Source organism: Ursus arctos, unplaced genomic scaffold, assembly GCF_023065955.2.
Source record: "Ursus arctos isolate Adak ecotype North America unplaced genomic scaffold, UrsArc2.0 scaffold_2, whole genome shotgun sequence".
Taxonomy (NCBI): Eukaryota; Metazoa; Chordata; class Mammalia; order Carnivora; family Ursidae; genus Ursus; species Ursus arctos.
This window is the reverse complement of record NW_026622874.1, coordinates 100,085,326-100,112,092: the sequence shown is the minus strand read 5'-3', so window position 1 is coordinate 100,112,092 and position 26,767 is coordinate 100,085,326. Positions and strand designations below refer to the sequence as shown.

General features: G+C 43.2%; 1 protein-coding gene and 1 pseudogene across 2 annotated transcripts; one reads left to right on the top strand and one right to left on the bottom strand.

Moving 5' to 3' along the window:
• Positions 1-1,754: 1,754 nt before the first annotated feature.
• Positions 1,755-26,753, bottom strand: RBAK (RB associated KRAB zinc finger). Of its 2 annotated transcripts, XM_057315409.1 has the most exons (6): positions 25,952-26,281; positions 25,394-25,452; positions 13,539-13,711; positions 12,908-13,034; positions 12,589-12,684; positions 1,755-7,344 (listed from the first exon to the last, which is right to left on the bottom strand). In XM_057315409.1, the coding sequence occupies exons 4-6, from the start codon at positions 12,939-12,941 to the stop codon at positions 5,426-5,428; spliced, it is 2,049 nt and encodes a 682-aa protein (XP_057171392.1). In that variant the 5' UTR covers positions 12,942-13,034; positions 13,539-13,711; positions 25,394-25,452; positions 25,952-26,281; the 3' UTR covers positions 1,755-5,425. The 2 variants fall into 2 exon arrangements, with proteins under 2 accessions (XP_057171392.1, XP_044246167.1); XM_044390232.3 differs by lacking the exons at positions 13,539-13,711; positions 25,952-26,281 and adding an exon at positions 26,301-26,753.
• Positions 10,532-10,951, top strand: LOC123001955 (40S ribosomal protein S24-like; annotated as a pseudogene).
• Positions 26,754-26,767: the final 14 nt, after the last annotated feature.

Here is a 26,767-nt window from a genome sequence, read left to right as displayed (position 1 = left end):
GGAGACTCCTGCTATCTGGCAGAAACCTCCACTTCTACCCCTTTCCCAGTACATTTTCTTTATTCTTGCTTTCTGCAAACACTCCCTGCCACACAGTATCTCCCAGCTCATCAGCCACCAGCTCATCTGAACTCTTGAATCTTCATTGTTCACACTCAACATTTCACCTCTTTTTTACTTATTCTGACCTCACGTCACCAGTACACTCTTGTTTCTTTGAGGATGTTTATTTAGTGGAGGTGGTTCAGTCTGTTCCTTTTTAGTGGCTGAAGTCTCGGATTTTGCCAGAGCTCCTTTTCTCTCAGGAGTTCCTGGAATCTTGCCGGCAGGAAAAGCCACTTACACTCCTGTTTCCCAGTGAGGGTTTATGGAGAACCCATGTGCCCCAAAGCTGGCAAAGTCGGTGTGCATTTCCTGTTTGTCCACCCCACCAGACATGCATGCTGCAAAAGGATTCCCTCTTCCTTGTTTTTAACCAGTAAAATATGCCAATTTTCTTCTGTTGCTGCGAAAGCTTAGCTTTGAGGGCTATGACGTGGGGGGGGGGGGGTGCTGAACACCTACCAGTGTCCCACCTACTCCCCAGTCCTGCCAGGCTTGAGGGTTGGCTGGTGGTCCTGAGCTAAGCACTTGCTTTCTTTCTTTCTTTTTTTTTTTTTTTAAGATTTTATTTATTTATTCAACAGAGATAGAGACAGCCAGTGAGAGAGGGAACACAAGCAGGGGGAGTGGGAGAGGAAGAAGCAGGCTCATAGCGGAGGAGCCTGATGTGGGGCTCAATCCCATAACACCAGGATCACGCCCTGAGCCGAAGGCAGACGCTTAACCGCTGTGCCACCCAGGCACCCCTAAGCACTTGCTTTCTTGTTCCATGGTCCTCAGGTCAGCTGATTGTGTGGAGAAAAGAATACGGTTTGGGAGCTGTGCTCCTCAGATGCCATGATATTTGCACCCATTTCTTCACCGTCCCCAGAGGCCACATGTTCCTCCATTGAAGGACCACGTCCTGTCTTGCCTTGGAGGATTTTTGGACATTATTTTCACTCCGTACTTGGCTCACAAGTCTACAATTTAACTAGTTCCCCAATTTGACAGGCACTACAGCAATCTGATTTCCTGAATGTAAAAGGGAACTCTTGTCATGATTACCACGTTTGCAACTTGGGGTGGGGGGGAGGGGGTTACAGATTTGTTCTATTTCTTTGTGGCCTTTGTATAATTTAATTTGGAGAATACTGTAACCTCATGGTGAAAGAGGCAGGCTCTGGCTGGGATGGAAGGGGAGCCATGGCCGTGCTTGACCACACGCCTCACGGTGAAGCCCAGTGGACTGAGGGAACAAACAGGCAGCTGGGGTGGGGGAGCACACCACCAAGCCCCAGCTCCTGGATTACTGTTCTTTCAGCCAGGTGTTAATTTGCTTACACTTCAAGCTTTGCCTAGTATGAGGAAGGGGCAATCAAGTCAAGTGCACACAGTCCATCCCTTGTCGTAACTCCTCCTTGCCGGGCCGCTGAGCTCAGCCAGCCCTCGTCCCTCCCCAACCCGCCAAGCGCTCTTAACTTTCCATGATGCAGAGCTTTTACACTCACACATCTTGCTGTTAACAACGGAGTAGAAACCTTCTAAGTACAATCTCCCATCAAATCAAAGTCACCGTTACATGGATTTACCTCCCAACAAGGTCATTTCGAGGACAGTAATGCAGGAGACACATCCCAAGTTCAGAATGTGAAAAATCATTTGAGAAAATATGAAATGTTTACACGTTAGTTCTTTATTAGAAGAGGTGATTCAGACCCATTTATATACGCAAAAGGGTAGGATGACAAAATATGTAATGGCCCTGTCACCTTTTCAAATATTTTACTTAAAATATACTTTATATTAAGCTTTAAGGTCACAGTGTAGGAAATCTCCGTAGTTGCCATTAAAACTACTCTAAAGAATATTTCCTGCACAAAATGATGCAGAATTTTAAAATAATGTACATGCAGAAAAAGACACATATCTTAAGTGCACAGAACACTCAGATATTCAGCACCCAGATTTAGAAACAGTATTACCAGCACCAGATAAATACCCCTTTTTCAGCCTTGCCCAAGGCTAGCCACTATCCTGATTTCTAACTGCATAGACAAGTTTTCCTGTTCTTATGCTTTACACAGATGGTCATGCAATGTGTGCCTGTGTCTGGCTTCCTTCATTCAGCTCTGTGAAACCAAGCTACTATTGCAAATACTTAAGGTTCACTTGTTCTCAACACTCTACATTCTGCAGTGAAACATACCACTTAGTTTCCTTCATTCTACTGCATACATCCCTTCAGAGAATTCTGGTTTTAGTAGTTTTATGCCATGAATATTCTAGTATGTCCTTTAGTTGACATAAACACACCTGTCTGCTAGGTTCGGGTTAAAAGGGTATACGCATTTTCAAAGTGCCAGCTTTCCCAAATGGTCATACCAGTTGGTGATACCTCGAGCACGGTAGGCCTCCTGCTGCTTACCTCCTTGCCAAAACTGGATTCTTTTTTTTATGCTTTTTATTTTAACCATCTCAGTGGGTGGGTGCTGTTTAAATCTTACATTTCCCTGATTACTAATAAAAATAACGTACCTTTTCGTGTTTACTGGCCATCTGGATATTCTCTTTTGTTAAGTGGATGTCCCAATCTCTTGCCCATTTTCTATTTTTTTCTTGTTGATTTGTAAGAGTTCTTTTTCAATTTTAGATCCAGGGCTGGAAAGTGTGGCCGTCAGGCCAAATCCAGATTGTTGCCTGTGTTTGTGAATAAAGTTTTATTGAGACACAGACATGTTCACAGCGACAGTCTAGCTCACAAAACCCCAAGTATTTACTAACTGGCCCCTTTGAAAAACCATCACCACCCCTTCCTCTAAACTCAAGTCTGCTGTCACATACGTAAGTTGCAAGTATCCTCCCCATTTCTTGCCTATTTGCTTTCTTAATGGGGTCCTTTTTATAAACATAAGTTTCAAAAAGTTAATATATCCAAATTAACTGGTTTTATTTTATAGTTTAGTGATTTGGGGGTCTTAAGAAAAATTTTCTTACTTTAAGGCTATGTACGGTCTGCTAAGTTTTCTTTTTAAAGCTTTATTATTTTATATTTCATATTTAGATCTGTAATCCATCTCAACCCCCACTTCTCTATTTTCTATTAAATTATTAAATCTAATTGACAAGGCATTTATTAGAAAGAATATCCTCTCCCCCATTATACTGCATTATCATCTTCAGCAAAAACCAAGTGACTGTATTATACACGGGTGTTTCTGGAATCTTTATTCTGTCCCAACGGTCAATTTGTTTATCTCTGCACCAATACCACACAATTATAATTTCTGTGGCTTTATGACAGGTCTTCCTTGATACCTGGTAATATAAGTTCTTTTACTGTGTCTATTCCGGAAGATAGCCTTGACTACTATGGGTCTTTTGAATTTTAGAGTTAGTGTAATTTCAATTCAAGAACTTAGTAGGACTTTTAAGATTGCATTGAACATATGAATTAATGTGGGGGAAAACTGAGATCTTTTTAAAAACTGTCCTGGAATCTATAAACCAGATATAGCCCTCTCGAGTTTTGTAATTTTTTTTCTTGAAAATATGGTGTTAGGTAATTTTCCCTCGAGGCACTTGAGGATTTTTGATGCTACTGTAAATGGTATTGCTTTTAAGTTTTTCATTTTTTATGTTCACTGCTGGTATATTAAAAAACTATTTTTGTATAATGAGCTTTATGCAGGGACCCTGCTAAACTTAGTCATTAATTCTAATTATTTGTGCATTCCTCAGAACTTTCAATGTACAAAATCATGTCAACTGCAAATAAAAGTTTTACTTCTAATCCTCAGGCTCTTTAATTATTTTTCTTGCCTTATTCTCCTGGCTACATCCTTCTGCAGAATACTGAATACCATTAGTGACAGAAGATAGATTTTTTTCTTCCTTTTTTTTTTCCATCCTGGAGAAAACTTTCAATATTTCAGTATTAGGTATGCTGGTGGTTGTAGTTTTAGAAACTTTTCATCCAAGTAGGGAAGTTCCTTTCAAATCCACAGCTTATGAAGAACATTAATGGATGCTGACTTTACCACGTGACTTTTTTGCATCCTAGATTACTTGTTTCCATAAGGTAGTCCAGTGCTTAATTTTTGATTATTAAAGGACCCTTGCATTCCTTGGCCCAGTGAACTGGGTCGTGTGACCACTATAAACAGGTTACTGGCAATCGGAATGGAATTATCATGACTGGTTTAGATGAATCAGGATTCACCCTCTGTGTCATGTGAGGAAATGGTGAACAAACTCTTCCAGCAAGGAATTAAGGGGAGAAAAGACACTGAGTTAATCAACTAAAACTGTCTGCTAGAAACCTGTATTTGTTCCAAAATACTGGGAATGAGGGGCAGTTCACAAAATAATGACATAGTATTCACGTCAGATAAAAGGAAAGATGAAATTTCTGAATGACATACTACTGGCACACCGCGCACTCAACTATGGATTAGATGAGCGGGGTGGCACAAGAGTTGTATGTATTCTACAGATAAACTGTGCAGATGCCCTCTTTTACTGACACAGACTTAACTCCAAATCATCTATGCATAGTTTATGAAAATAGTGTCTTAAAATCTTTTTTGCTCAAACATAGTCGAATTCGCTACAAAAACCACTGGCTTAGCCTTTATTGATGGGGCATTTGCTAAAAACCCATTTGTCGATGCTTCCCAACAAATAAAAAAGTACGTACTTAACTATCTCATATCTAGCAAATGTCTCACCAACAACACATATCCTGTTAGTACATTTTGCCACCTCAATACTCAGAATACCGCCTTTTCCCAAATAATTCAAATTCAAATTTGCATACAATTACTGTTAAGCCGCATTTTTAAAACATGATAGAAACTGTCATATATGTGTTTAATGCTACTGTCCTCATTATAAACTCCTGATGATTCCAAAACTTCATTTTATACCATGGTTTATTCAGAGCTGACAGCTTCTGAGAGCTTTCCTATAAACATCAGAATTTACATCAGAAATATGGCTTTTAATATAACAATTTCCAAGACAATATGTTTTCCCACACTCATCACTCTGATAGATCTCGCCTTGGTATGATTCCCTGATATGTAAATATAATTTGAATTCCAAAATAAATATTAAATATTCATCAAGTTTCACTCCTGTATAAATTATCTTGTGCCCAATGTGTTGCAGGATCTTGCTGAAGGCTTTGCTTCTTCTTGTATTCCTAGGGATTCTTCTCTGTGAGAAATCAGGTAGAGATGAATCTAATGCCTCAATGGTTCTCCCCATTCAGAAACACGAACTCTCAGACAGTGACATCTGACTCCCCATTAGATTTCGTCATACTCAAAGAGTTTTGACGTCACAGAAGATTCTCCACATCCAGTACATTCACATTCCCTCTCCTGTGAATTCTCTGATGGCTATTGAAGGCTGACCTGTGGTGGAATTTTTTCCCACACTCGTTACATTCGTAGGGTTTCTCTCCTGAATGAGTCCTATAGTGTACAGTGAGGTAGGACTTCTGAGAAAAGACTTTCCCACACTCATTACATTCATAGGGCTTCTCTCCTGAATGGCTTCTGTAGTGCACAGTGAGGTTTGACATCCGAGAGAAGACTTTCCCACATTTACTACATTCATAGGGCTTCTCTCCCGAATGGATCCGGTGGTGGATGGTGAGATAGGACTTCTGAGAGAAGAACTTCCCACATTCGTAACACTCGTAGGGCTTCTCTCCTGTGTGCACTCTTTGATGTCTAAAGAGGGATGAATTATGGGAGAAGGTTTTCCCACATTCACTGCATCCATAGGGTTTCTCTTCAGAGTGACTTCTGTAATGTATAGTATAGTACGACAACTCCGAGAACAATTTTCCACAGATGTTACATTCATAGGATTTCTCCCCTTTTGGAAGTGACTGGTGCCCACTGAAGGCTGAACTGTCAAGGAAGATTTTCCCACATTCGCTACATTCATAGGGTTTGTCCCCTAAAAGAGCCGCAGGATGGTCAGTGAGATACGAGAATTGAGAGAGTTTTCCGCATTCACTACATTCGTGGGGTTTCTCATCTGTGTGTACTTTCCGATGTCTAATGAAGGCTGAATTTAAATTGAAGGTTTTCCCACACTCATTACATTCATAGGGTTTCTCTTCTAAGTGACTTCTATAATGTATAGTGAGGTACGACACCCGAGAGAAGAACTTCCCGCACTCACTGCACTGATAGGGTTTCTCTCCCGTGTGGGTCCTCTGATGTGTAATGAGGGTAGATTTTCGGTAGTAGGATTTCCCACATTCATTACATTTGTAAAGTTTCTCTCCCGTATGCGTTCTCTGGTGGTCACTCAGGGCAGACTTGCGGGAGAAGGATTTCCCACATTCGTTACAGGGATAGGGTCTCTCTCCTGAATGATTCCTCTGGTGTAGGGTGAGATGGGTCTTCTGGCAGAAGGTTTTCCCACACTCGTTACATTCATAGGGCTTCTCACCTGAATGAGTTCTCAGGTGTTGGGTGAGATGTAACTTCTGACAGAAGGTTTTCCCACACTCGTTACATTTATAGGGCTTCTCCTCTAAGTGTGATCTGCGATGCACAGTGAGGGTCCCCTTTTGGCTGAAGGATTTCCCACATACGTTACATTCATAAGGTTTCTCTCCTGTGTGGGCCCTCTGATGTATGATTAACTTTGACTTTTTACAGAAGGATTTTCCACATTCGCTGCATTCAAAGGGTTTCAATTCCATCTGCGATCTCTGGTATACATTAAAATTTGACATCTGGATGAAATCTGACCCAGAGTCATTCCACTCATAGGGCTTTTCCCCCATATAAGCTCTCTTATGAGCCAGGAAAACAGCTTCATTGTCTAAGGCTTCCATGCATTCATTATATTCAAAGGGTTTCTCCAAAATATGAATTTTCTGAAGAATATTCCCTTCATTTTGAGAATAGCCGTCCCCATTTTGATTACATTCATAGGGTTTCCCTCCGTGGTACATCTTCCCACATTCACTACACTCATCAGGTTTCTTTCTTGCATAGCTTCCATCACTAATAATTAATTCTGAAGTAGACTCTAAATTCTTTCCACATGAGACACAAGTATGAGATGTTACGCTTGAAGGAACAAGACCTGTTTCCACATTACACATTTTATCAAATGCATTCTCTCTCTCTTCAATCGGGGTTTTGCCGTTGATAGAAATAGCTTGCCTTGAATGTTCATCTTCACTTCCTGGGATTCTCTCTATCAGGTCATCAACTTTCCAGACTTCTTCTAAAAAGGAACAGAATTAAACAAACCTTGTGAATCTGAATACACCAGGTATCAAATGGGAGTGGTACTCAAGTGCCCTGCCATATGATTGACTCTGGCTTTACAGCCAATCTCCACAAATAAAAATAATCACGAGGGTATAGTCCTCCTTTCCCCCTGATCTGTCATATGAGATAGACAGACAGACAGACAGACATGGAGTGGAGTGGGGTAGGCACAGGGAAGGGATGAGTGAGGGACAGGACTCAGCATTAGAGAAAGAAGGGAGAGTAAATTCACACCAAACACAAGCACCTTTGTTACTTCCCAAACATGTTCAAAACTTTGGTAGAAAAGGTGAAATAAACCCAAGAAATGATGACCAGATGGCACAGTCACTGAAACAGAACTAGATTAAGGCACAAACAGGAGGACTCGTGAGTACATTGGTCCAGTGGGAGAACAAGAACAATCGATGCATGAATATTCAAAGAAAACATTCAAGTACGGATTATGTTGGGAGTAAGAGATTGCAATTTATATTAAACTGTAAGATACTGCTTCACACACAGATTACCACGATGACATCCTCATTAGCCCAGATCCTTCCAAAATCTTTGCCTTTGTATTCTGCACATAAATCCAAATAAACATTCTAAAAATTCCAAACTCATCTTTACAGACACTCCTACCACCAGGGCTCCAGCTCCCCAGCCCTGGTTCTCATTCACCTGGAGGGAGCGTTCCAGGCACATAAATACCAGGAAGAAATGTAAGATGGGACCAGGTGACAAGAGACTGAGCCACAAACGTTGGCTCTCGGAAGTATCCTTATGGTCTTACTTAACCCTAACTATACTTGTTTGCACAACAAAGCGTGGCAGCTAAAAGCACAGAGATGAGGCTACCTCGATTCAAATCCACCTCTAACACACTACTGGCCAGGTCTTGAACAAGTTACTTAACTGTGATGCAGCTTCACACAGCTGAAATGTGCCCAAATCACGCCACTGGGGAAAAACCAATTTAGTGCATGTAAATCGCTCAGAACAGTATATGATCTGAAAGAATTACCCATCGATTTTCTTTCAATTTGCTCACTTAAATTTCATAAAATCAATCACATCCCTGACATAACACTAACTGAGTCCTGAAAAGAAGCACGAGTTCCCATCCATGCAGGTTTCGTTTAATATAAAACCTTAAATGTCAAATTTCTAAAGCTGCCCCTACAATATTAACTTTGTATTTATTTCTATGTCTCTTACAAATCTTTGGAGCCTCTGAGCTATTGTTAGCTGCCTTCATCCATAATCAATGCAACACCGACAGTTCTGTGCTCAGTAATCTATACCATCCCTGGACCTCCAAGCCCCGAATACCAACAGGAAACAAAACAAAACAAGAGAAGTTATCATTCACCAGTAAGATTTTTCATTACCTGGATTCACAAATATACTCAAACTAGCATTTCACTAATCTTCTAATACCTTCTGCTCCGGGAAGCCAGGCCATGCCCACTTACTCCCAACCACCAGCCTGTGCTCACACTCTCATTCACCAAGATGGCTTCCAGCGGTGGCCACACTCAACACCTATCCATACTTCAGGGGAAGCTTTAAAATATTTATCAAATCTCTTCCCAGCTGTTTAGAGCTCTTCTTCCTTTAATTTTTAAAACAGCTTTAACACAAAGTTGTAAATAACATGTACTTGAAAGTTAAGTACTCTGTGTGAAAGCTGAATCCGAACTAGTCCATGCAGCTATGTTCTCCTTTCCTAACTAAACCGTGTACCTGCAGAGTATGGTGACATTTCCTAGTTTTCCTGGAATCTCTCTGTGATTAGAAACTAAAGTAGTTCCCAAACTGATCAAATCGATGCTTTCAGGTTCACCCTAACCCTGTTTTATCTATAGTTGAGGATAAATTATGTCTCAATGGATATTGATAATAAAGGTCTTTCTTCCCTGGGTCCTCAGTCCATGAAAAATTTACAGAATGCCTTCTATATGTTACATACCAAAGCAGAATGAAAAGATCCTTCCTCTTTGGAAGATTATAATTCAGGTAGAGAAAGAGGATTAAGTACCAAATACAGAATCGTATCTAACTTTTGTGGTATCTGTGGATTGGGTATCAAGAGAAGGGAGAAACAAGTAACTTTTGCGGTATCTGTAGATTCAAGAGAAAGGAGAAACAAGTGTGGTGAATAAGTAATTATGGAAAGCTCAAATAAGAGGTGAACTTTTAGGATAGAGTTCTGGAGGTTCTGTTGCACAACAATGTGAATATCGTTAATACCACTGAACTGTATGCTCAAAAATGTTAAAATGGTTAATTTTATTATGCGTCTGTGGTTTTTTTGAGCCTTGATATTTCTTCTGGGGTAGGTTTTTTAAAAAAAACTTTTACTTATTTTTAAAATTCAAATGTAGTTCGCATACTGTGTTATATTAGTTTCAGATACAGATTGTTATCTCTTTATAACTACGATTTAAAAAGGAAGGAAGGAAAACGTGTAATTTGGGTAACAGAAGTACACACGAAGAAGGGACTAAGACAGTCTGGAGATCTAGACCAAATGGAATTTAACAAGAATCTGGGGAAACAGGACATGAATTCTGATGGGCAATATCACACCATACTGAGTGGCACCCAAGGAGAGGAGAATGTAAAATCTATTTCAGAAGAAATGAGATAGTTATGGGCTCATCTTGTCAGCCTAGTGTTAAATCAACTGAATGTTTCAGATGAACAGACTTTGCAATTTCCCAATAGGGTTCACTGTCATCCAAGTATGAGAAAATGTTTTTTTACACTGATGTCAGAAGAAACTAAGGATATGCAGGAAAATTTTAAAGCATTTCACAAAAGATAAGAAACAGGAACCAAGGGAGAGAAGACCAGTACAATGTAATGAATAAAGGAAGTGGGGAGGATGTGCAGGATGGTTTGGAGGAGTTTGTAGCTGACTGTCAGCCACTCTGAGGAAGAAGGGAGTGGAGCACCTCTCTAACACGACCACCTGCCAGGTACAATAGTCCACAGGTTACAGGGATTAAGTATCAGTTTGGACGAGCAGCACAAATACAAAGAAAAAGGCCTGAAAGTTGAAACAAGATGAACCTTTCCAAGGGGCACGAAGAGAACTAAAGAATGGAAAACAGCCTCTTTCCTCCCTGGCTGCTTGAAGCTCGGCCGCCATCATGAAAGACACGGTAACTATCCAGACCAGGAAGTTCACGAGCAAGCGACTACTTCAGCGGAAACAAATGGTCATTGATGCTCTCCACCCCGGGAAGGCCACAGTAATTCGGGAACAACCAGCCACAGTGTACAAGACCACACCAGATGTCATCTTTGTATCTGGATTCAGAATCCATTTTGGTGGTGGCAAGACAACTGGCTTTGGCGTGATTTAGGATTCCTTGGATAACGCAAAGAAAAATGGACCTAAATACAGACTTGCAAGACATGGCCGGTACGAGAAGAAAAAGACCTCCAGGAAACAGTGAAAGGAACACAAAAGCAGAATGAAGAAAGTCAGGGGGACAACAAGAGCCAGTGCTGGTGCTCGCAAACAGCGAGCCAGAGACTGGACAAGAGGAGTAAAGATTCTGCAGTGACTTTATCTGTGGCGACTGTGCAGGTTTTTCATGAGGATTAATAAACTAAGAACTTTTTTATCTTTATTTTTAAAAAATTTTATTATATTATTCATTAGTTTTCGATATAGTGCTCCATGATTCATTGTTTGCTCCTTGCAATACGTGCCCTCCTTAATACCCATCACTGGGCTAAACATCCCCCCATCCCCTAGAACTTTTTTTTTTTTAAAGATTTTATTAATTTTTGTGAGAGAGAGAGAATGTAAGCGCATAAGTGGGGCAGGGGGGCAGAGGGAGAAGCTCCCCACTGAGCAGGGAACCGTGGGATCATGACCTGAGTGAAGGCAGATGCTTAACCGACTGAGCCACCCAGGCACCCAAACTAAGAAATTAAAAAAAAAAAAAAAATGGCAAACAGGTCCTGCGGGGGCAACTTCACTTATGAGTAAACGCTTCCTGCACATCTACGGTGGCTGCAGGCGCTGGGGAAAAGAGGAAGGCCCGACTCACACTGCACCAGCACACTGGAACCACTTAAAGCACAAAGCTGAACAAAAATCAAGACAGCTGCACAAAGCTTCAACGAAGCTCGATTTTATTTTTTTATTTTTTAATTTTTAAAAAAAGATTTCATTTATTTATTTGCCAAAGACAGAAAGAGAGACCACAAGCAGGGGGAGCAGCAGAGGGAGAACCAGACTCCCCACTGAGCAGGGAGCCCAACGCGGGGCTCGATCCCAGGACCCCGGGATCATGACCTGAGCCAAAGGCAGATGCTTAACTGACTGAGCCACCCAGGTGCCTCACGAAGCTTGATTTTAAAGTAACCTTCTCCCACTCTTCCATAAACCTTCCTCACCGCCCTTCTTAGCCTGTGGTCTTAGGAACCTGGCACCACCCTGAAAACAACTGACAAGGCTGACAGCATATACACAACTCTTGTCAAACCAGCTCAATCCTATCTTTCCCTATAAACCCCCCTTCCTTGCAGTTTGTGAAAACCACAGGCCTCTGCAGCCTCCTTTGCCCGACAAAGCAATGAAGCTCTTGTTCCTCTTTATCCCGAGCTGTCCTTGAGTTATACTTGGGCTCCAAAGCACAGGGGTCAGTGTTTGACCACATCACGTGAAGACTGACTTAGGGCCTGTGCTCATCGCTGCCAAACAGAGCGCAGAAGCACCTACGTGAGGCAGCAGCCGGCCTCACCAGCTCAGGGAGGGGACAGATTTTGGTGTCCTAGAGCATAAAGGAGGGAGTGAAAATAGGCAGGAAATCAGCCCGAGGCACTTCATGGCAAGGAAGGAAAACGGAAGACAAAAAGAATGAACAAGAACGTCTCCAGTTCATTTTTCTCTGAGACTTCTGAATGGCTGCAAAGAAAGGAATTCTGTGCTACCGGGGGCGGGTGAGTTACTGAGGACGCAGGAGGAGGAAGTGACTGGGTCCTCACAGCACTGGCTAGCGCGGAAAATGCCCACAAGTGTAAATCGAATGTAAAATCAGAAAAGCAGCCTGCACATGGCGCTGGAGGGAGCAAGCTGCCTGCGGCCTGGGAGGTGTGGCCCAGGCGCTGGAGGCTTGGGGCTGCCCTCAGACCCTCCCAAAGTGGGGTGGGAGGGGGGGACGTTCAAAACTGTACCGAGCTCCTAACTTACCTGGATGATTCTGACATGGTAGTTCTCCTTCGGCGACCCACGGCTCCTCTCCCTGCTCCAACTTGAGGATCACTTTCGGTTTGGTGCTGTCGTACCCTGTGAGTGAGAAATGGAGCCAGACTTGGACCGGCTGCTTGGCTCTCAGATCTCTGAGTCTGAGATGCTGCCTCAGAGGCCAACATACAAATACCATCCCTGGTGCCGAAAGGGAGTTAAATGGTCCTAACACTTATTTCTTCAAACTTGAGAAAAAAAATCATTAAACTGGCAGGCCCCCTCCACCCCTGGGGCAGCGACCCACACGGCAGGCTCTCCTCACCCACGGAGACGAGGTGGCTGTAGTTCTCCAGCATCACGTCCCGGTACGTGGTCTTCTCATCAGGCTCCAGCTGCTGCCACTCCTCCTGGGTGAAGTCCACGGCCACGTCCCTGAACGACACTGGCCCCTGTAACGGCATCGGATCGGAACCCGTCACGTGTAGGAGACGCGCGGCCACGGGAGCTTAGCAAGCTCAAGCTCACTGATAAAGTCAACCGTGAACACTGAAAACCTGACTGTGTGTTACAGACTGTGGAACGAAAACAAACCAGAGTGGAAATACTACCTCTGGGTTCCTTCCGCACTCCCTAAAAAAACCAAACCCCAAAATCAGAAAACCAACTGAGTTCCCATTTTGCAACTGAACTGAGTTCTGGGGGATGCAAGATGAGTAAGACACTGCTCCTGCTCTCAGAAAGCTTCTGGCCCGGCAGGGAAACACCATGGAAATAAAGACATATTTTGTCCCCCGGCCTCCTGTCCCACCTCGTCACGGGGGTGCACACAGCGCTCAGCCTCTGGCCTCCTGTTCAGCTCTTTCATCTTGGACTTTTACCTGTGGTGACCTGCGTGACTAAGGGTTCTACGTCCTCCAAGTTTTGGGCCAAACACCGCATCTCAAACAGCTCACCCTTGCAGCAATAACTTGCACTGACGAACCCCCGACAGGTCGAGTGCCCGCACGGAGCGCGGTTTCATGGGCTGCCAGGTTAGGCTTCACAGCCCGTGCGCCACAGGATCGAGGCGGAAAGAAGACGCAGAGGCGTAAAGTACCAACGAGCAGAAACAGAGGCGGTGTCGACACTGAAGAAGGGGCGGGAAGAACAGGGCAGAGAGACCCTTGCTAAAGCACAGCTGTCTGACGGCAGGAGCAGACTCTAACTCAGTGGGGTAAACTGTACACGGTTACCTTCCCGCCTCCAAAACAAAACAAAACCCCCGAAAAGTCCGTTCAAAGAAATACAAGAACAGAGCCCTGGAACACAGAGGCTGTTCCCCGAGCAGGAATTTCTCTGAGGAGATTCCTGTGGAGCCGAGAAGATGAGAACCGAAGCCACAGATCGCACTGCTCCACACAGGACGCACGCTGGGCCCCAGCAAGGGTGGACCGTGGAGTGTCCCGGAGCCCTGGAGAATCCCCAGGCCCATCGAGAGGGTACAGGGTCCCTGTCGGCAGCGGAGGTGAAGAGCAATTAGCCACAGGAGCACCTTAGCAGCCCGGGTGGTTCCCAGTTTCGAGTCCACAGAGCAGTGGGATGAGTGGCGGACGGTAAGACCTCTCCGGCTGTGGGCACCGTGGTCACACACGTAGCAGAGCGCAACACACTTCAGGCCTCAAGGCTGGGAGGGGGTCACAGATTCACTGTGACACAGACAGATGTCTGTCTGGGATAAATGTTAAACTGGATGGAATATGGGTACGATCCAAGAGGGTCTCGGGCAAACCAGGACACACATCCACTCTATCCGAGCTGGACGTGGCTGATCTTCCCCAAGGCAGCTCTCAGAGAACCACACTCAGAGAAAAGCAACTCGAGCGACTTAACCTTGTGTGCCAACTTGCGGCTAGTTCAAAATGGGAGTGGTGCCTACAGATTCCGTGTGTAAGAAGACACCATGCACAGAAGAAAAAGGCAGCCTACAGAATGGGAAAAATATCTGCCTATTGTGTCTCTGGTAAAGAACTCATACCCAGAATACAGAGCGAATCCCTAAGACCCAACAACAGAAACTAACATGATTCAAAATGGGCAAAGGACTGGAATGGACATTTCTCAAAGAAAACACACACGTGTCCAAGGAGCACGCAGGAAGATGCTCAACATCGCCAGTCACCAGTGCAAATCAAAGCCACAGTGAGTTACCGCCACCCGTCCCCTAGCGTGGCTACTACCAAAAAGCTGGGAAATAACACGTTGGGGAAATGAGAACCGTTGTGCACTATCGCTGGAATGCAAACTGGGGCAGCCACTGCAGGCACGAGACCTCCTCAAAAATTAAAATTAAATTTATTATGAATTTACCTTATGATCCAGCAATTCCACTTTTGGGTATATACTTAAAAGAACTGAAAGCAGAGTCTCAAAGAGGTAATTATACACCCACGCTCATCACAGCATTATTCACAATAGCTAAAATGCAAAAGTAACCCAAGTGCCCAACGACAGATGAACAGACAAGCAAAATGTGGTCTACACGTACAATGGAGTAATATTCAGGCTGAAAAAGAAGGAGGTTGTGGCACCTGCTATAACACGGTTGAACTTTAAAGACATCACGCTCAGTGAAATGAACCAGTTACAAAAAGACAAATACTGTACGATTCCACTTAGGTGACATACTCGGAACCCTCACAATCACAGCGACAGAAAGTACAACAGCTGCCCGGGGTGGGGGAGGGGAGGTGGGGCATTACTATTTAGTGGGGACAGAGCTTCAGTTTTGTAAGATGAGAAGTGTTCTCGAGATGGACAGTGGTGGTGGTTGCACAACGATGTGAATGTACTTAAGGCCGCTGAGCTGTATGTTTTAAAATGGTTAAAGTAGTAAAATGGTTAAAACAGTAAAAAGTTAAAACAGTAAATTTCACATTATGTGTAATTTATCACAATAAAAAAAGGGAAGAAAAACTGAAGTGATGTCTACCTAAACACATTTCCCTAATTCACTAGCTTCTAGAGCTCTGCAGTCATCCTCTTCATAAAGAAAAGAGCGAAATGGGGTCATTAGTTGAGTACATTCACATTAGCTATTAGTAATTTTTCTCTCAAAACGTGAAATAAAAAAAAGTCAAGAATCGTCAGCTAATTGAGGAAAACGGTGTAAATAAAAGATAAACATCAGAAGAGCAGCTCGACAATGACAGAATCAATTTCATATAGGAAACAACTCCCATTTTTTCTACTGATTTGTATTTTTCAATAATTAAGCAGAATGTTGCCTCTAGGGGCGCCTGGGTAGCGCAGTCGTTAAAGCGTCTGCCTTCGGCTCAGGGCGTGATCCCGGCGTACCGGGATCGAGTCCCACATCGGGTTCCTCCGCTATGAGCCTGCTTCTTCCTCTCCCACTCCCCTGCTGTGTTCCCTCTCTCACTGACTGTCTCTCTGTCACATAAATAAATAAAATCTTTAAAAAAAAAAAAAAAAAAAAAGAATGTTGCCTCTAAAAAATGAAGACATTCTCCCCAAAACAGCCAGCAAATACTTAGAAATTAAAAACCAAATTGTTGAATTTCTTAAAACCCCAAGTAAGAGGCTTAAATAACAAACGGGACACAGAATATACAATTTAAGAAATGTCTCAGATAACAAGAAATTGAAATGATGAAATAAAGCTTGAGATACAAAAGCCAGATCCGGCAGATTCAACATTTTCAGGAACAGAAAACAAGAAGGGCGAACACAAAGAATCAAAGGCAGAACGGAAAACGATACCGGAGCCGAAGGATCAGGTAAACCATCATGTCACAAGGGATTCGCAAACAAGAATATTGGGGGGAAAACACAGACCTAGAAATTTCCTGATAAAATGCTCCAAACTGAAAAATTAAGGAAAAAAATCTAAAAAGTTACAGGTGGGGGGAAAAAAACACCAGTTACTCTGGAAACTGCCATTCTACTTCTCACCTCGGAAAAACCCTTGGACAACCGCCCACGGCTCGTGAAAAGAAAAAGGATTTCAAACCCAGAACTGGACACCAAGCCAAGCTATCATTTCAGCCTACAGACATTAGATTCTTTCAGGGAAACAGGGCAATTTATTATCAAAGGAAACACTTTCCTCAAAACGTTCAAGATATCCTCTGCTGAAAGAGAGCAAGAGCCACCACAGAGGAGCATGGGGGTACAGAAGCCCCCCTGAAAGTGCAGCAAGGAGTGTCCAGTGCCGTTGCAAGCAGCGGTGCTGGGGCGGCCAACACTCAGCTCCTCTCTCAGAAGGGAAGTGCTCGGCACACGTGGCCCATCATCCTGCTGTTTACAAACGATGTATCAACACAGGGTTTTCTATCCCCCATGTAGGTGCCCAGGCTGAGATTCCCCAAGACTGCAGGAGTTGAGATGACTGAGAATCCACAGCAGGACATCGTAGTCGATCCAGAACAAGTGAGCTGATGAACTGCCATGGAGAGTAATAACCCAGGTTCAGTTAGTCCACAAGGCAAGGAGTGGCGGGGTTGGAAGACTGACCAAGCAATCAGTAAGACAGATCAAATCACACACCAATACCGCTTATATCAATACAAACATCCACAACGAGATATCAGCAAACAGAATCCAATGCCAGAATGAAAAATATACAATATCTAAGTGGCACTTACTCCAAGAATACAGACTCATTTAATCTTTGGAAATCCATTAACATAATATGCCATTCTAATAGGGCTAAGAAAAGACTTTTATCTCCACAAAGATGCTGAAAAACCTCTGATGATATTCAAGATACATCCGTGATTAAAAAAACCCCCAAGAAAATAGGAATGGATACTTCACTAGCATGAATAGATGTATACGCACACACTCTCCTACCCTAACACACGTAGTATGTGCGATACACGTACAATCTGAATCACATGCAAGCACACGTGTGCTTTTTAAGCTCATGGAGATGTGGACACACATGCACAGGTAAAGTCCTCTCAGTTCTAAAGTCAGGGTTTTACTTAGTGGACAAACACTAGGTGCATGCCCAGTAAGATCAGGAACAAGGCAAAACTACCTCCCGCTGGAGAAAACAATTAGAGGCATGCTAATCAACAGAGTAATAGCGAAAACTATTTCTATTTGCAAGTGATACACTATACCCAGAAAACTCAGAGAATCAATGACAAAACCAACTCAATAAAGGAATAATGTTATATAAAATCAGCACACAGGGGCGCCTGGGTGGCTCAGTCATTAAGCGTCTGCCTTCGGCTCAGGGCGTGATCCCGGAGTTCTGGGATCCAGCCCCACGTCAGGCTCCTCTGCTGGGAGCCTGCTTCTTCCTCTCCCACTCCCCCTGCTTGTGTGCCCTCTCTCACTGGCTGTCTCTCTCTCTGTCATATAAATAAATAAAATATTTTGGGGCGCCTGGGTGGCACAGCGGTTAAGCGTCTGCCTTCGGCTCAGGGCGTGATCCCGGCATTATGGGATCGAGCCCCACATCAGGCTCCTCCGCTGGGAGCCTGCTTCTTCCTCTCCCACTCTCCTGCTGTGTTCCCTCTCTCGCTGACTGTCTCTATCTCTGTTGAATAAATAAATTTAAAAAATCTTAAAAAAAAATAAAATAAAATATTTTAAATAAATAAATAAATAAATAAAATTGGCACACATAAAGCAACAGCCCCAGGGAGCCTGGCTGGCTCAGCTGGAAGAGCGTGCAACTCTTGATCTTGGGGTCGTGAGTTTGAGTCCCACATTGGGTGTAGAGAGGATTTAAATAAACTTACAAAAAAAAGAAAGAAAAGAAAAGAAAAGAAAAGAAAAGAAAAGAGGGGCGCCTGGGTGGCTCAGTCGTTAAGCATCTGCCTTCGGCTCAGGGTGTGATCCCAGAGTCCTGGGATCGAGCCCCACATTGGGCTCCCTGCTCTGCTGGGAGCCTGCTTCTCCCTCTCTCACTCCCCCTGCTTGTGTTCCCTCTCTCGCTGTCTCTCTCTCTGTCAAATAAATAAATAAAATCTTAAAAAAAAAAAAAAGAAAGGAAGAAAGAAAGAAAAGAAAAGAAAAGAAAATCATTAAAAAAAACCCTAATAGCCCTTGCTACATTAACAGACTAAGAAGATTCAAGCGAACACACAGTTTATGGAGTAACAGAAAAGATAAAACTGTTAATAAGAAATGTACAAAATCTGTACTAGGACAACTCTGAAAACACTCCTGAAAGGCACAGAAGCACACTGGAGCAAAAGGAATGATGCTCCTGTTCCTGGACAGGTCAACTCAGTAACACAAAGATGTAAACCACTCTCCCCTCAATTACTTTACAGATATGTGATCCCAACAAGAATACCAAAAAGCATTTTTCCTGGAACTAGGTGAGATGGCATGAAAGTTCATGCAAGGGGGGGAAAATCAAGGGGGGCCTAACTCCTACCAAATTAAAACACAACCTTTATGATTAAAAGGGTTTGGTGTCGGCATACAGATGGAGATGGGTCAGTGGAATAGAGCACAAAGTCTAGAAATGGCCTTGTATGATTAAGTGACATATCATGAGGACCTATGATATTATAAGACAATCTAACAACATACTGATTTTTAGTAAACAGTGTTAGAGCAACTACAGTCATTTGAGCATGGATGAAACTGCATCCATACCTTACACCATAAAAGAAAAAAGTCCAACTGGATCAGCGATCTAAATATAAAATATTAGGGGCGCCTGGGTGGCACAGCGGTTAAGCGCCTGCCTTTGGCTCAGGGCGTGATCCCTGCGTTATGGGATCGAGCCCCACATCAGGCTCTTCTGCTATGAGCCTGCTTCTTCCTCTCCCACTCCCCCTGCTTGTGTTCCCTCTCTCTCTCTGCCTGTCTCTATCTCTGTCGAATAAATAAATAAAATCTTTAAAAAATAATAATAAATAAATAAATAAATATAAAATATTAAACAACACAGAAAAAAAAAAACAACGGGTGAATTTCCCTATAACCCGGATGTGGGGAAAGGTTTCTAACTGACTCAAAATACAGGCATTAGGACTACTTTCAGCAAAGATGGACAAGGATCACATTTACCCTGCCTCCTGAAAGGACACCGAAAAACAGAGTATACAACGCAGTGGTTTTCAAGACATGGATCTTGAAGCGATGGACAGGAATCAGAGACAGGAAATTAACAAGGGGAGGCTGGTGGTTACTGCCCTGAGAGTTTCCAGCCCTGGAGCAGGGAGGGAGGACTGAGAGGAGGTAAGGATTGAGAAACTGGGAAACACGCAGGAAAGAACAAGCCATACATAAAATCATGCATCTGCTTAAGTGGGCCTAGAACTGACCCAGATGTTACAAGTGGCATTGAACATTAAAATAGTCTATTACCGTATTCCTTATGTTCAAAACATTTGAGTAAGAACAGGGAAGACATAAAAAAAGACTCAAATTGAACTTCTACAGACAAAGACTACAGTGTCTGAGATGAAAGTTACCCCAGACTAGATTAACACAGCACCGAAAAAAGGATCAGTGACCATGAAGCATAGCAACAGAAGCTTACAGAACATGAAACACACAGAGAAAAAGGAATTTAAAGAGAACAAAGAGTGTCAGAGAGTTGTGGGACAACTTCAAATAGCGTGACACACAGGTAAGAGGACTTGCTGAAGGACGGCTGGAAGGAGGCGGGGGGAATATTTGAAGCAATGTGGTCAAAAAGTTCCCAAAGTTGATGAAAATCATAAAAACACAGATCCAAGAAGTTCAATGATCCCTAAGCACAGAGACATGAAGAAAACAATATCAAGACATATCATGAACTGCTCAAAATCACGAATAAAAAGTTTAAAAGCAGCTAGAAGAAAAAACAAAAACCACGGTACAAACAGAGGTATGAAGGTGAGGATGACATCACATTTCTCTTGGAAACAATGGAAGCAAAAAGACAGTAGGGGAACACATCTGAAGTACAGGAGGAGAAAACCCAGCAAAGCTCCCCTGAAATAAAAGCCAAGGCAAAATAAAGCCGTTTTCTGACATACAAGAGCTGAAAGAACTCATCAGCAACTAGAAGTGTTCCAAGATTTATAAAGAACCTATCAAACACCCAAAAAACAAATAATCCAGTTAAAAAATGTGCAGAAGACAATAGACACTTTTCCAAAGACCTACAAATGGCCAACAGACACATGAAATGCTCAATGCCACTCATCACAAGAGAAACACAAATCAAAACCACAATGAGATATCACCTCACACCTGTCACAACGGCTAAAACCAACAACACAAGAAACAACAGGTGTTGGCGAGAATGTGGAGAAAGGGGAATTCTCTTTCACTGTTGGTGGGAATTCGAACTGGTGCAGCCACTGTGGAAAACAGTATGGAGGTTCCTCAGAAAATTAAAAATAAGGGGCGCCTGGGTGGCACAGCGGTTAGAGCGTCTGCCTTCGGCTCAGGGTGTGATCCCGGCGTTCCGGGTTCGAGCCCCACGTCAGGCTCCTCCTCTATGAACCTGCTTCTTCCTCTCCCACTCCCCCTGCTTGTGTTCCCTCTCTCACTGGCTGTCTCTATCTCTGTCAAATAAATAAATAAATAAATCTTTAAAAAAAAAAAATAAAAAAAAAAAATTAAAAATAAAAATAGCCTATAATCCAGCAATGACACTACTAGGTATTTACCCAAAGGATACAAAAATACAGATTCAAAGGAGAATCTTTGATGTTTACAGCAGCATGATCTACAACAGCCAAGATATGGAGACAGCCCAAATGTCCACTGACTGATGAATAAAGAAGACGTGGTGTGTGTGTGTGTGTGTGTGTTTATATGTGGTGAAATATTACTCAGCCATCAAAAAGAACAACAACTTAGCATTTGCAACAACATGGATGGAACTAGAGGGTATCATGCTAAGCGAAATCAGTCAGAGAAAGACAAATATCATATGATTTCACTCATATACGGAATTTAAGAAACAAAACAAATGAACATATGGGAAGGGAAAAAAAGGGAGGGCGGAAATCAAACGATAAGACTCCTAATGACAGAGAACATACTGAGGGGTGATGGAGGGAGGTGGCTGGGGGATGGGTTAGATGGGTGATGGGCATAAAGGAGGGCACTGTTGTGATGAGCACCAGGTGTCCTATGTAAGTGATGAATCACTGAATTCTACTCCTGAAACCAATATGGCACTGTATGTTCACTAAAATCTAAATAAAAAATTGAAAAAGAAAAAAAACCCCAACAAATAGAAGTGTTGAAGGAAGCCCTTCAGGCAGAAGGAAAATGACAGCAGATAAAAATCTGTATCTACATAAAGAAATGAAAAATACCGGAAATGGCAACTATGTTATTTTCTTACTCCTTAAAAAATAACTATTTACTTAAAAATCACAATGTATTATGGGATTGATTCTACCTGTAAAAGTAAAATGACATAACAGCATAATGACACAGAGGGGAGAAATGGAAGTGACAAGCTCCCTATATTCTTTTTTTTTTTAAAGATTTTATTTATTGGGGCGCCTGGGTGGCACAGCGGTTAAGCGTCTGCCTTTGGCTCAGGGCGTGATCCTGGCGTTCTGGGATCGAGCCCCACATCAGGCTCCTCCGCTGGGAGCCTGCTTCTTCCTCTCCCACTCCCCCTGCTTGTGTTCCCTCTCTCACTGGCTGTCTCTCTCTCTGTCAAATAAATAAATAAAATCTTTTTTTTTTTAAGATTTTATTAAAATAAATAAAATCTTTTTTTTTAAGATTTTATTAAAATAAATAAAATCTTTTTTTAAGATTTTATTAAAATAAATAAAATCTTTTTTTTAAGATTTTATTAAAATAAATAAAATCTTTTTTTTAAGATTTTATTAAAATAAATAAAATCTTTTTTTAAAGATTTTATTAAAATAAATAAAATCTTTTTTTTAAGATTTTATTAAAATAAATAAAATTTTTTTTTTTTAAGATTTTATTTATTTATTCGACAGAAATAGAGACAGCCAGAGAGAGGGAACACAAGCAGGGGAATGGGAGAGGAAGAAGCAGGCTCCCAGCGGAGGAGCCTGATGTGGGGCTCGATCCCAGAACGCCGGGATCACGCCCTGAGCCGAAGGCAGACGCTTAACCGCTGTGCCACCCAGGCGCCCCACAAGCTCCCTATATTCTAAGCAATAAACAGTGCATTACCTGAAAATAAACTGGTAAGTTAAAGCTGCATACCATAAACCCCAAAGTAATCACAAATAACAACAGTGTTAGAGCTAACAACCCCACACAAGATGTAAAATGGAATCATAAAAAATACACAATCAATCAAAAGGAAGGAAGACAAAAAGAAGAAAAAAGAAAGCCGATGTTACAAACAAAAAACCAAAACAGACTACAACCTAAGCAGTTATATCGATAATCATATTGTGTATAAATGGTCCAAGCAACCCAATTAATGAGCAGAAACTCAGATTCAATAAAAAAAGCAAGATCCAACTATATGCACTTTAAGTATAAAGACAGAAATAGTTTAAAAGTAAAAGAAAAGTAAAAGAATGGAATCAGATGCCAACGCTACTCAAAAGAAAGCTGGAGCAGCTGCATGAATATCAGAAAAAGTCCACGTCACAGCACAGAATATTACCGGGGTAAAGAAGCTGCTCTCACAATGGCAAAGTGGTTAATTAATCCAGAGGACGTAACAATTTAAATGTTTACATACATGATTAATATACATGAAGCAAAACTCGATAGAATTGCGAGAGACAAACCACAGTTGCCCGCGATTTCAACTTCCCTCTCTCAGGACAAGAGCACAAGGAGGCAGGAAATCAGCAAGGAATCATTCCCCTGAACAACACTACTAACTTGATCGGATCGACCTTTATCGAACTTTTCCCACCAACAGCAGAATAGGCAATCTTCTCAAGCACATGTGGGGGGCGCCCGGGTGGCTGTCAGTTGGGGGTCTGACTCTTGGTTTTGGCTCAGATCATGATCTCAGGGTCCTGGGATCGAGCCCCGTGTCAGGCTCCATGCTCAGCGAGAATCTGCTTGGGATTCTCTCTCCTCTTCTGTCCCTCCCCACCCTGTGCACTTTCTCTCTCTAATAAATAAAATCTTTAAAAAATATATGTATAGCGGATGTTTCAAAAGGACTCAGAAACCGATCTGAAGGTATTTCTCTGGTCAAAGACAGAACCACTTAGGCGTCAAAGACAGTAACAACTTCAGTGTACTGGAGTATTTAAAATATGTGTAAACCCAGGAGCTCATAATGATAACGAAATGAAACAAACACACAAAAATCCTAGTTGCTCAGGAGCCTACTCAATATTGTGACAATTGCCTTTTCTGTATGAACCACAGAACCAATTAAAGAGATGTTTTTCTTCAGAAAAGTATTATAGCCAGTAAATGAGGAAGAAATGGCAAAGTAGCACAGCACCATCTTGTTTCCCCTAAAGAATCAGCGGACCTTGGCAATGAACATCAATCAATGGATGCTAATATCAAAAAAACAAAGACAGGAAGAGGATACCGGCTTCCAAGAGAAAGCAGACAAGTGTCACAGGCAATAAAGTCTTGCCAAAAGAACTGAACGGAAGTGGGTAAACTTCCAGAGCTAACTACCAATCTTATAAGGCATCTAGGGAATAATAAAAAAGAGTGTTAAAGTTAAAATGATGACAATGTGGTCAACACAACCCAGACCACAGGAAACCGAGGATAAGCCCAATTTCTTCAAAAGATAAATTACACAGAAGTAACACAAAAGACACACTGAAGGAACTACTAGTAAAAGATTTAAAAGACTTAGCCTCCATCACCCACCACCCCACGAAGTGTGGCCTCTGTCTGTATCCTGACTGAAAAGAATAAACCACAAAGCATTCAGGAAACGGTGAAACTTTGAACACCAGATACTATATATTAAGAAAGGTATTGTGGGTTACCCTCACCCACTTTTTAAAAGGCTCCTAATCAGTTTTAGATACATACAGAAATATTGGCAAGAGACTTTTTTTTTTTTTAAAGCCAAGAAAAGGGAGCTCCATGAAGACAATACCAGTTTGGAAGTAATATGTCAAAGTCACATGCATGGTCACATGAGATAAGGGCTGGAAGATGTCTGATGGCTTGGAACATAATTAGGTCACTGCTAATCTTTACCAACACGTTCGGGAGAGGGGTGAGGACAAAATCAAGATGCTGAGGATTGAAATGGGAAGGGGAGTGAGGACATACTTAGTAGAGAATATCTTGCTGTATTATTTACTATACAACCCAAATGAACAGTAACAGAAGCATCTGAAGGATGGGCAGGCCATTCCCTCAGACAACTTTTAACCCTGGATCAAACAGTAACAGTGAAATTTGTCTCCTTGGATCGAGGTATTTTGCTGCCTGGAAAAATTATACACAGCAGGCCCTCAGCTTAGATAAGCAACAAGTATAAGCCACATGTTGCAATGATTTAATGGTTGTCATTAGGAAAGCTACCCACAATTACATCAATTTCAACAAAGACATTTTTTCAAGTCCTAGGAAATCTTTAAAACCCACAAGTAACAAAATTGGCATCCTCTTACAGTCAATTCAAATTATATAACGGGCATTACTCTCCTTTTCTGCGACTGTCAGGAACATCAGTCATATGTGCAGCTCGACCACCACAGCCCTGAGGTAGCCTACTATCTGCACACGTGAACTCGAAAAAAAGACTCTGGGTGCTGACACCCTAATAATTGTACTTTACATGATAATGTCTTTTATTTCCATAGTCTCATTTTAAAATCTGGATCCATATAAACCTCCTGAAACACATTACAAAACCAAGCAAGGGAACATATACGGAGATAGGAAAACTCACCTGGGATTCATTCATTTTCTGCTGCTCTTGGAAAAGCGTACAGACTCTTAACAGTGGACCTAGACAAGTAGAAGAAATAAAAGTCACAGGTAATCCAGCTTGCCAAGGCAGAAACCCTGCATAATAACCACCAAAGAAAGTTCATACCCTGTGAACACTCAGAAGGAGAAACACAGAGTAGACCTGTTGTCATTCCCACATATCAGGAGGTGATTAGATGGGTTACTCTCATTGTTTAATATAAACATCGACTAGTTTTTCAAATAGCTTGCCTTCATTAAACTAATGTTAAAAAAAAAAACTCTCCTCTTACACTGTACAAATTCTTACTGACCCTTCAAATTGCTTAAAATTAAAGTATCCACAGGAACAGAGAACACTAGCTCTCTAAAATGGGATAAATGTGCATCAAGGCATACTTTTGTTTCTAAATGATATCACTTCAACGGTATCATATCGCTGCACATAAGAATCTTTTAAGAAAACTGTAACCGAGCAGACAGAACACCGGCCCAGGAGCTGAGTCCTGTGAGCAAGCCCATTCACAGACCCCGTCACCTTGGACAAGCCACCTCTCTGCTCAGGCCCAATCTCCTCCTCTGTCAACCCAGGCAGCAGCAGCTGGCCCTCACGCCCTGGTCCTGCGCGACACTGTGGGATGCTCCAGGGCACAACCCAGCGGGGTCAGTACACACTCCTGCGCGCTTAGAGACACGTCGGGAAGCCGGACAGGGAACCAGGGGAGCAAGGGGTGTCGGTGGGGAGGGAGGCGGGGACCCTCTGCGCCCCCGGGAAACCTGGGTCCCACGAGTCCCGCGTCCCGGGGGAGCGCCCATCCCTCCCCGTCCAGCCGCTCGCGCCCTCTCGCCGCCGCGCCGCCCGGAAGATCCACGAGCGCACGACCTACCCCGTCGGGACCCGCCGAGCTGCCTCAAAGCTCCCGAGGGCTCCGGGGCGGGGGCTGCTCCTCCTCCGCCTCGCGGGACCGCCGTTCCCGGGGAGCGGGCTCTGGGCCTACGGGACAAACTCACTTCGGGCCGACGACCCTCCCGGGGCCCGAATCGGCCGCCCGGGGCCTCGCCGTCCCGCGGGCGCAGACGGGCCGGGCCCCGCCGCCCAGCGCCGCCGCCGCCCGCTCGCCCGGCCCCTCCGGCCCAGCTCGCGGGCTCCGGGGCTCGCGCTCGAGGGTCCCCGCTCGAACCTCCGCCCGGCCCTCGCAGACCCGCGCCCGCTGGGTGCCGGCCCGTCCAGACGGCGTAGAGCCCCGCAGGCCCCGGGAGTCTCGCTCCCCGGAGGCCGAAGCCTGGGAACCACGGCGAGCGGTGACCTGGGCTCGGACAGGAAGCGAGAGCAGCGCGGCGGCACTACGCGTGC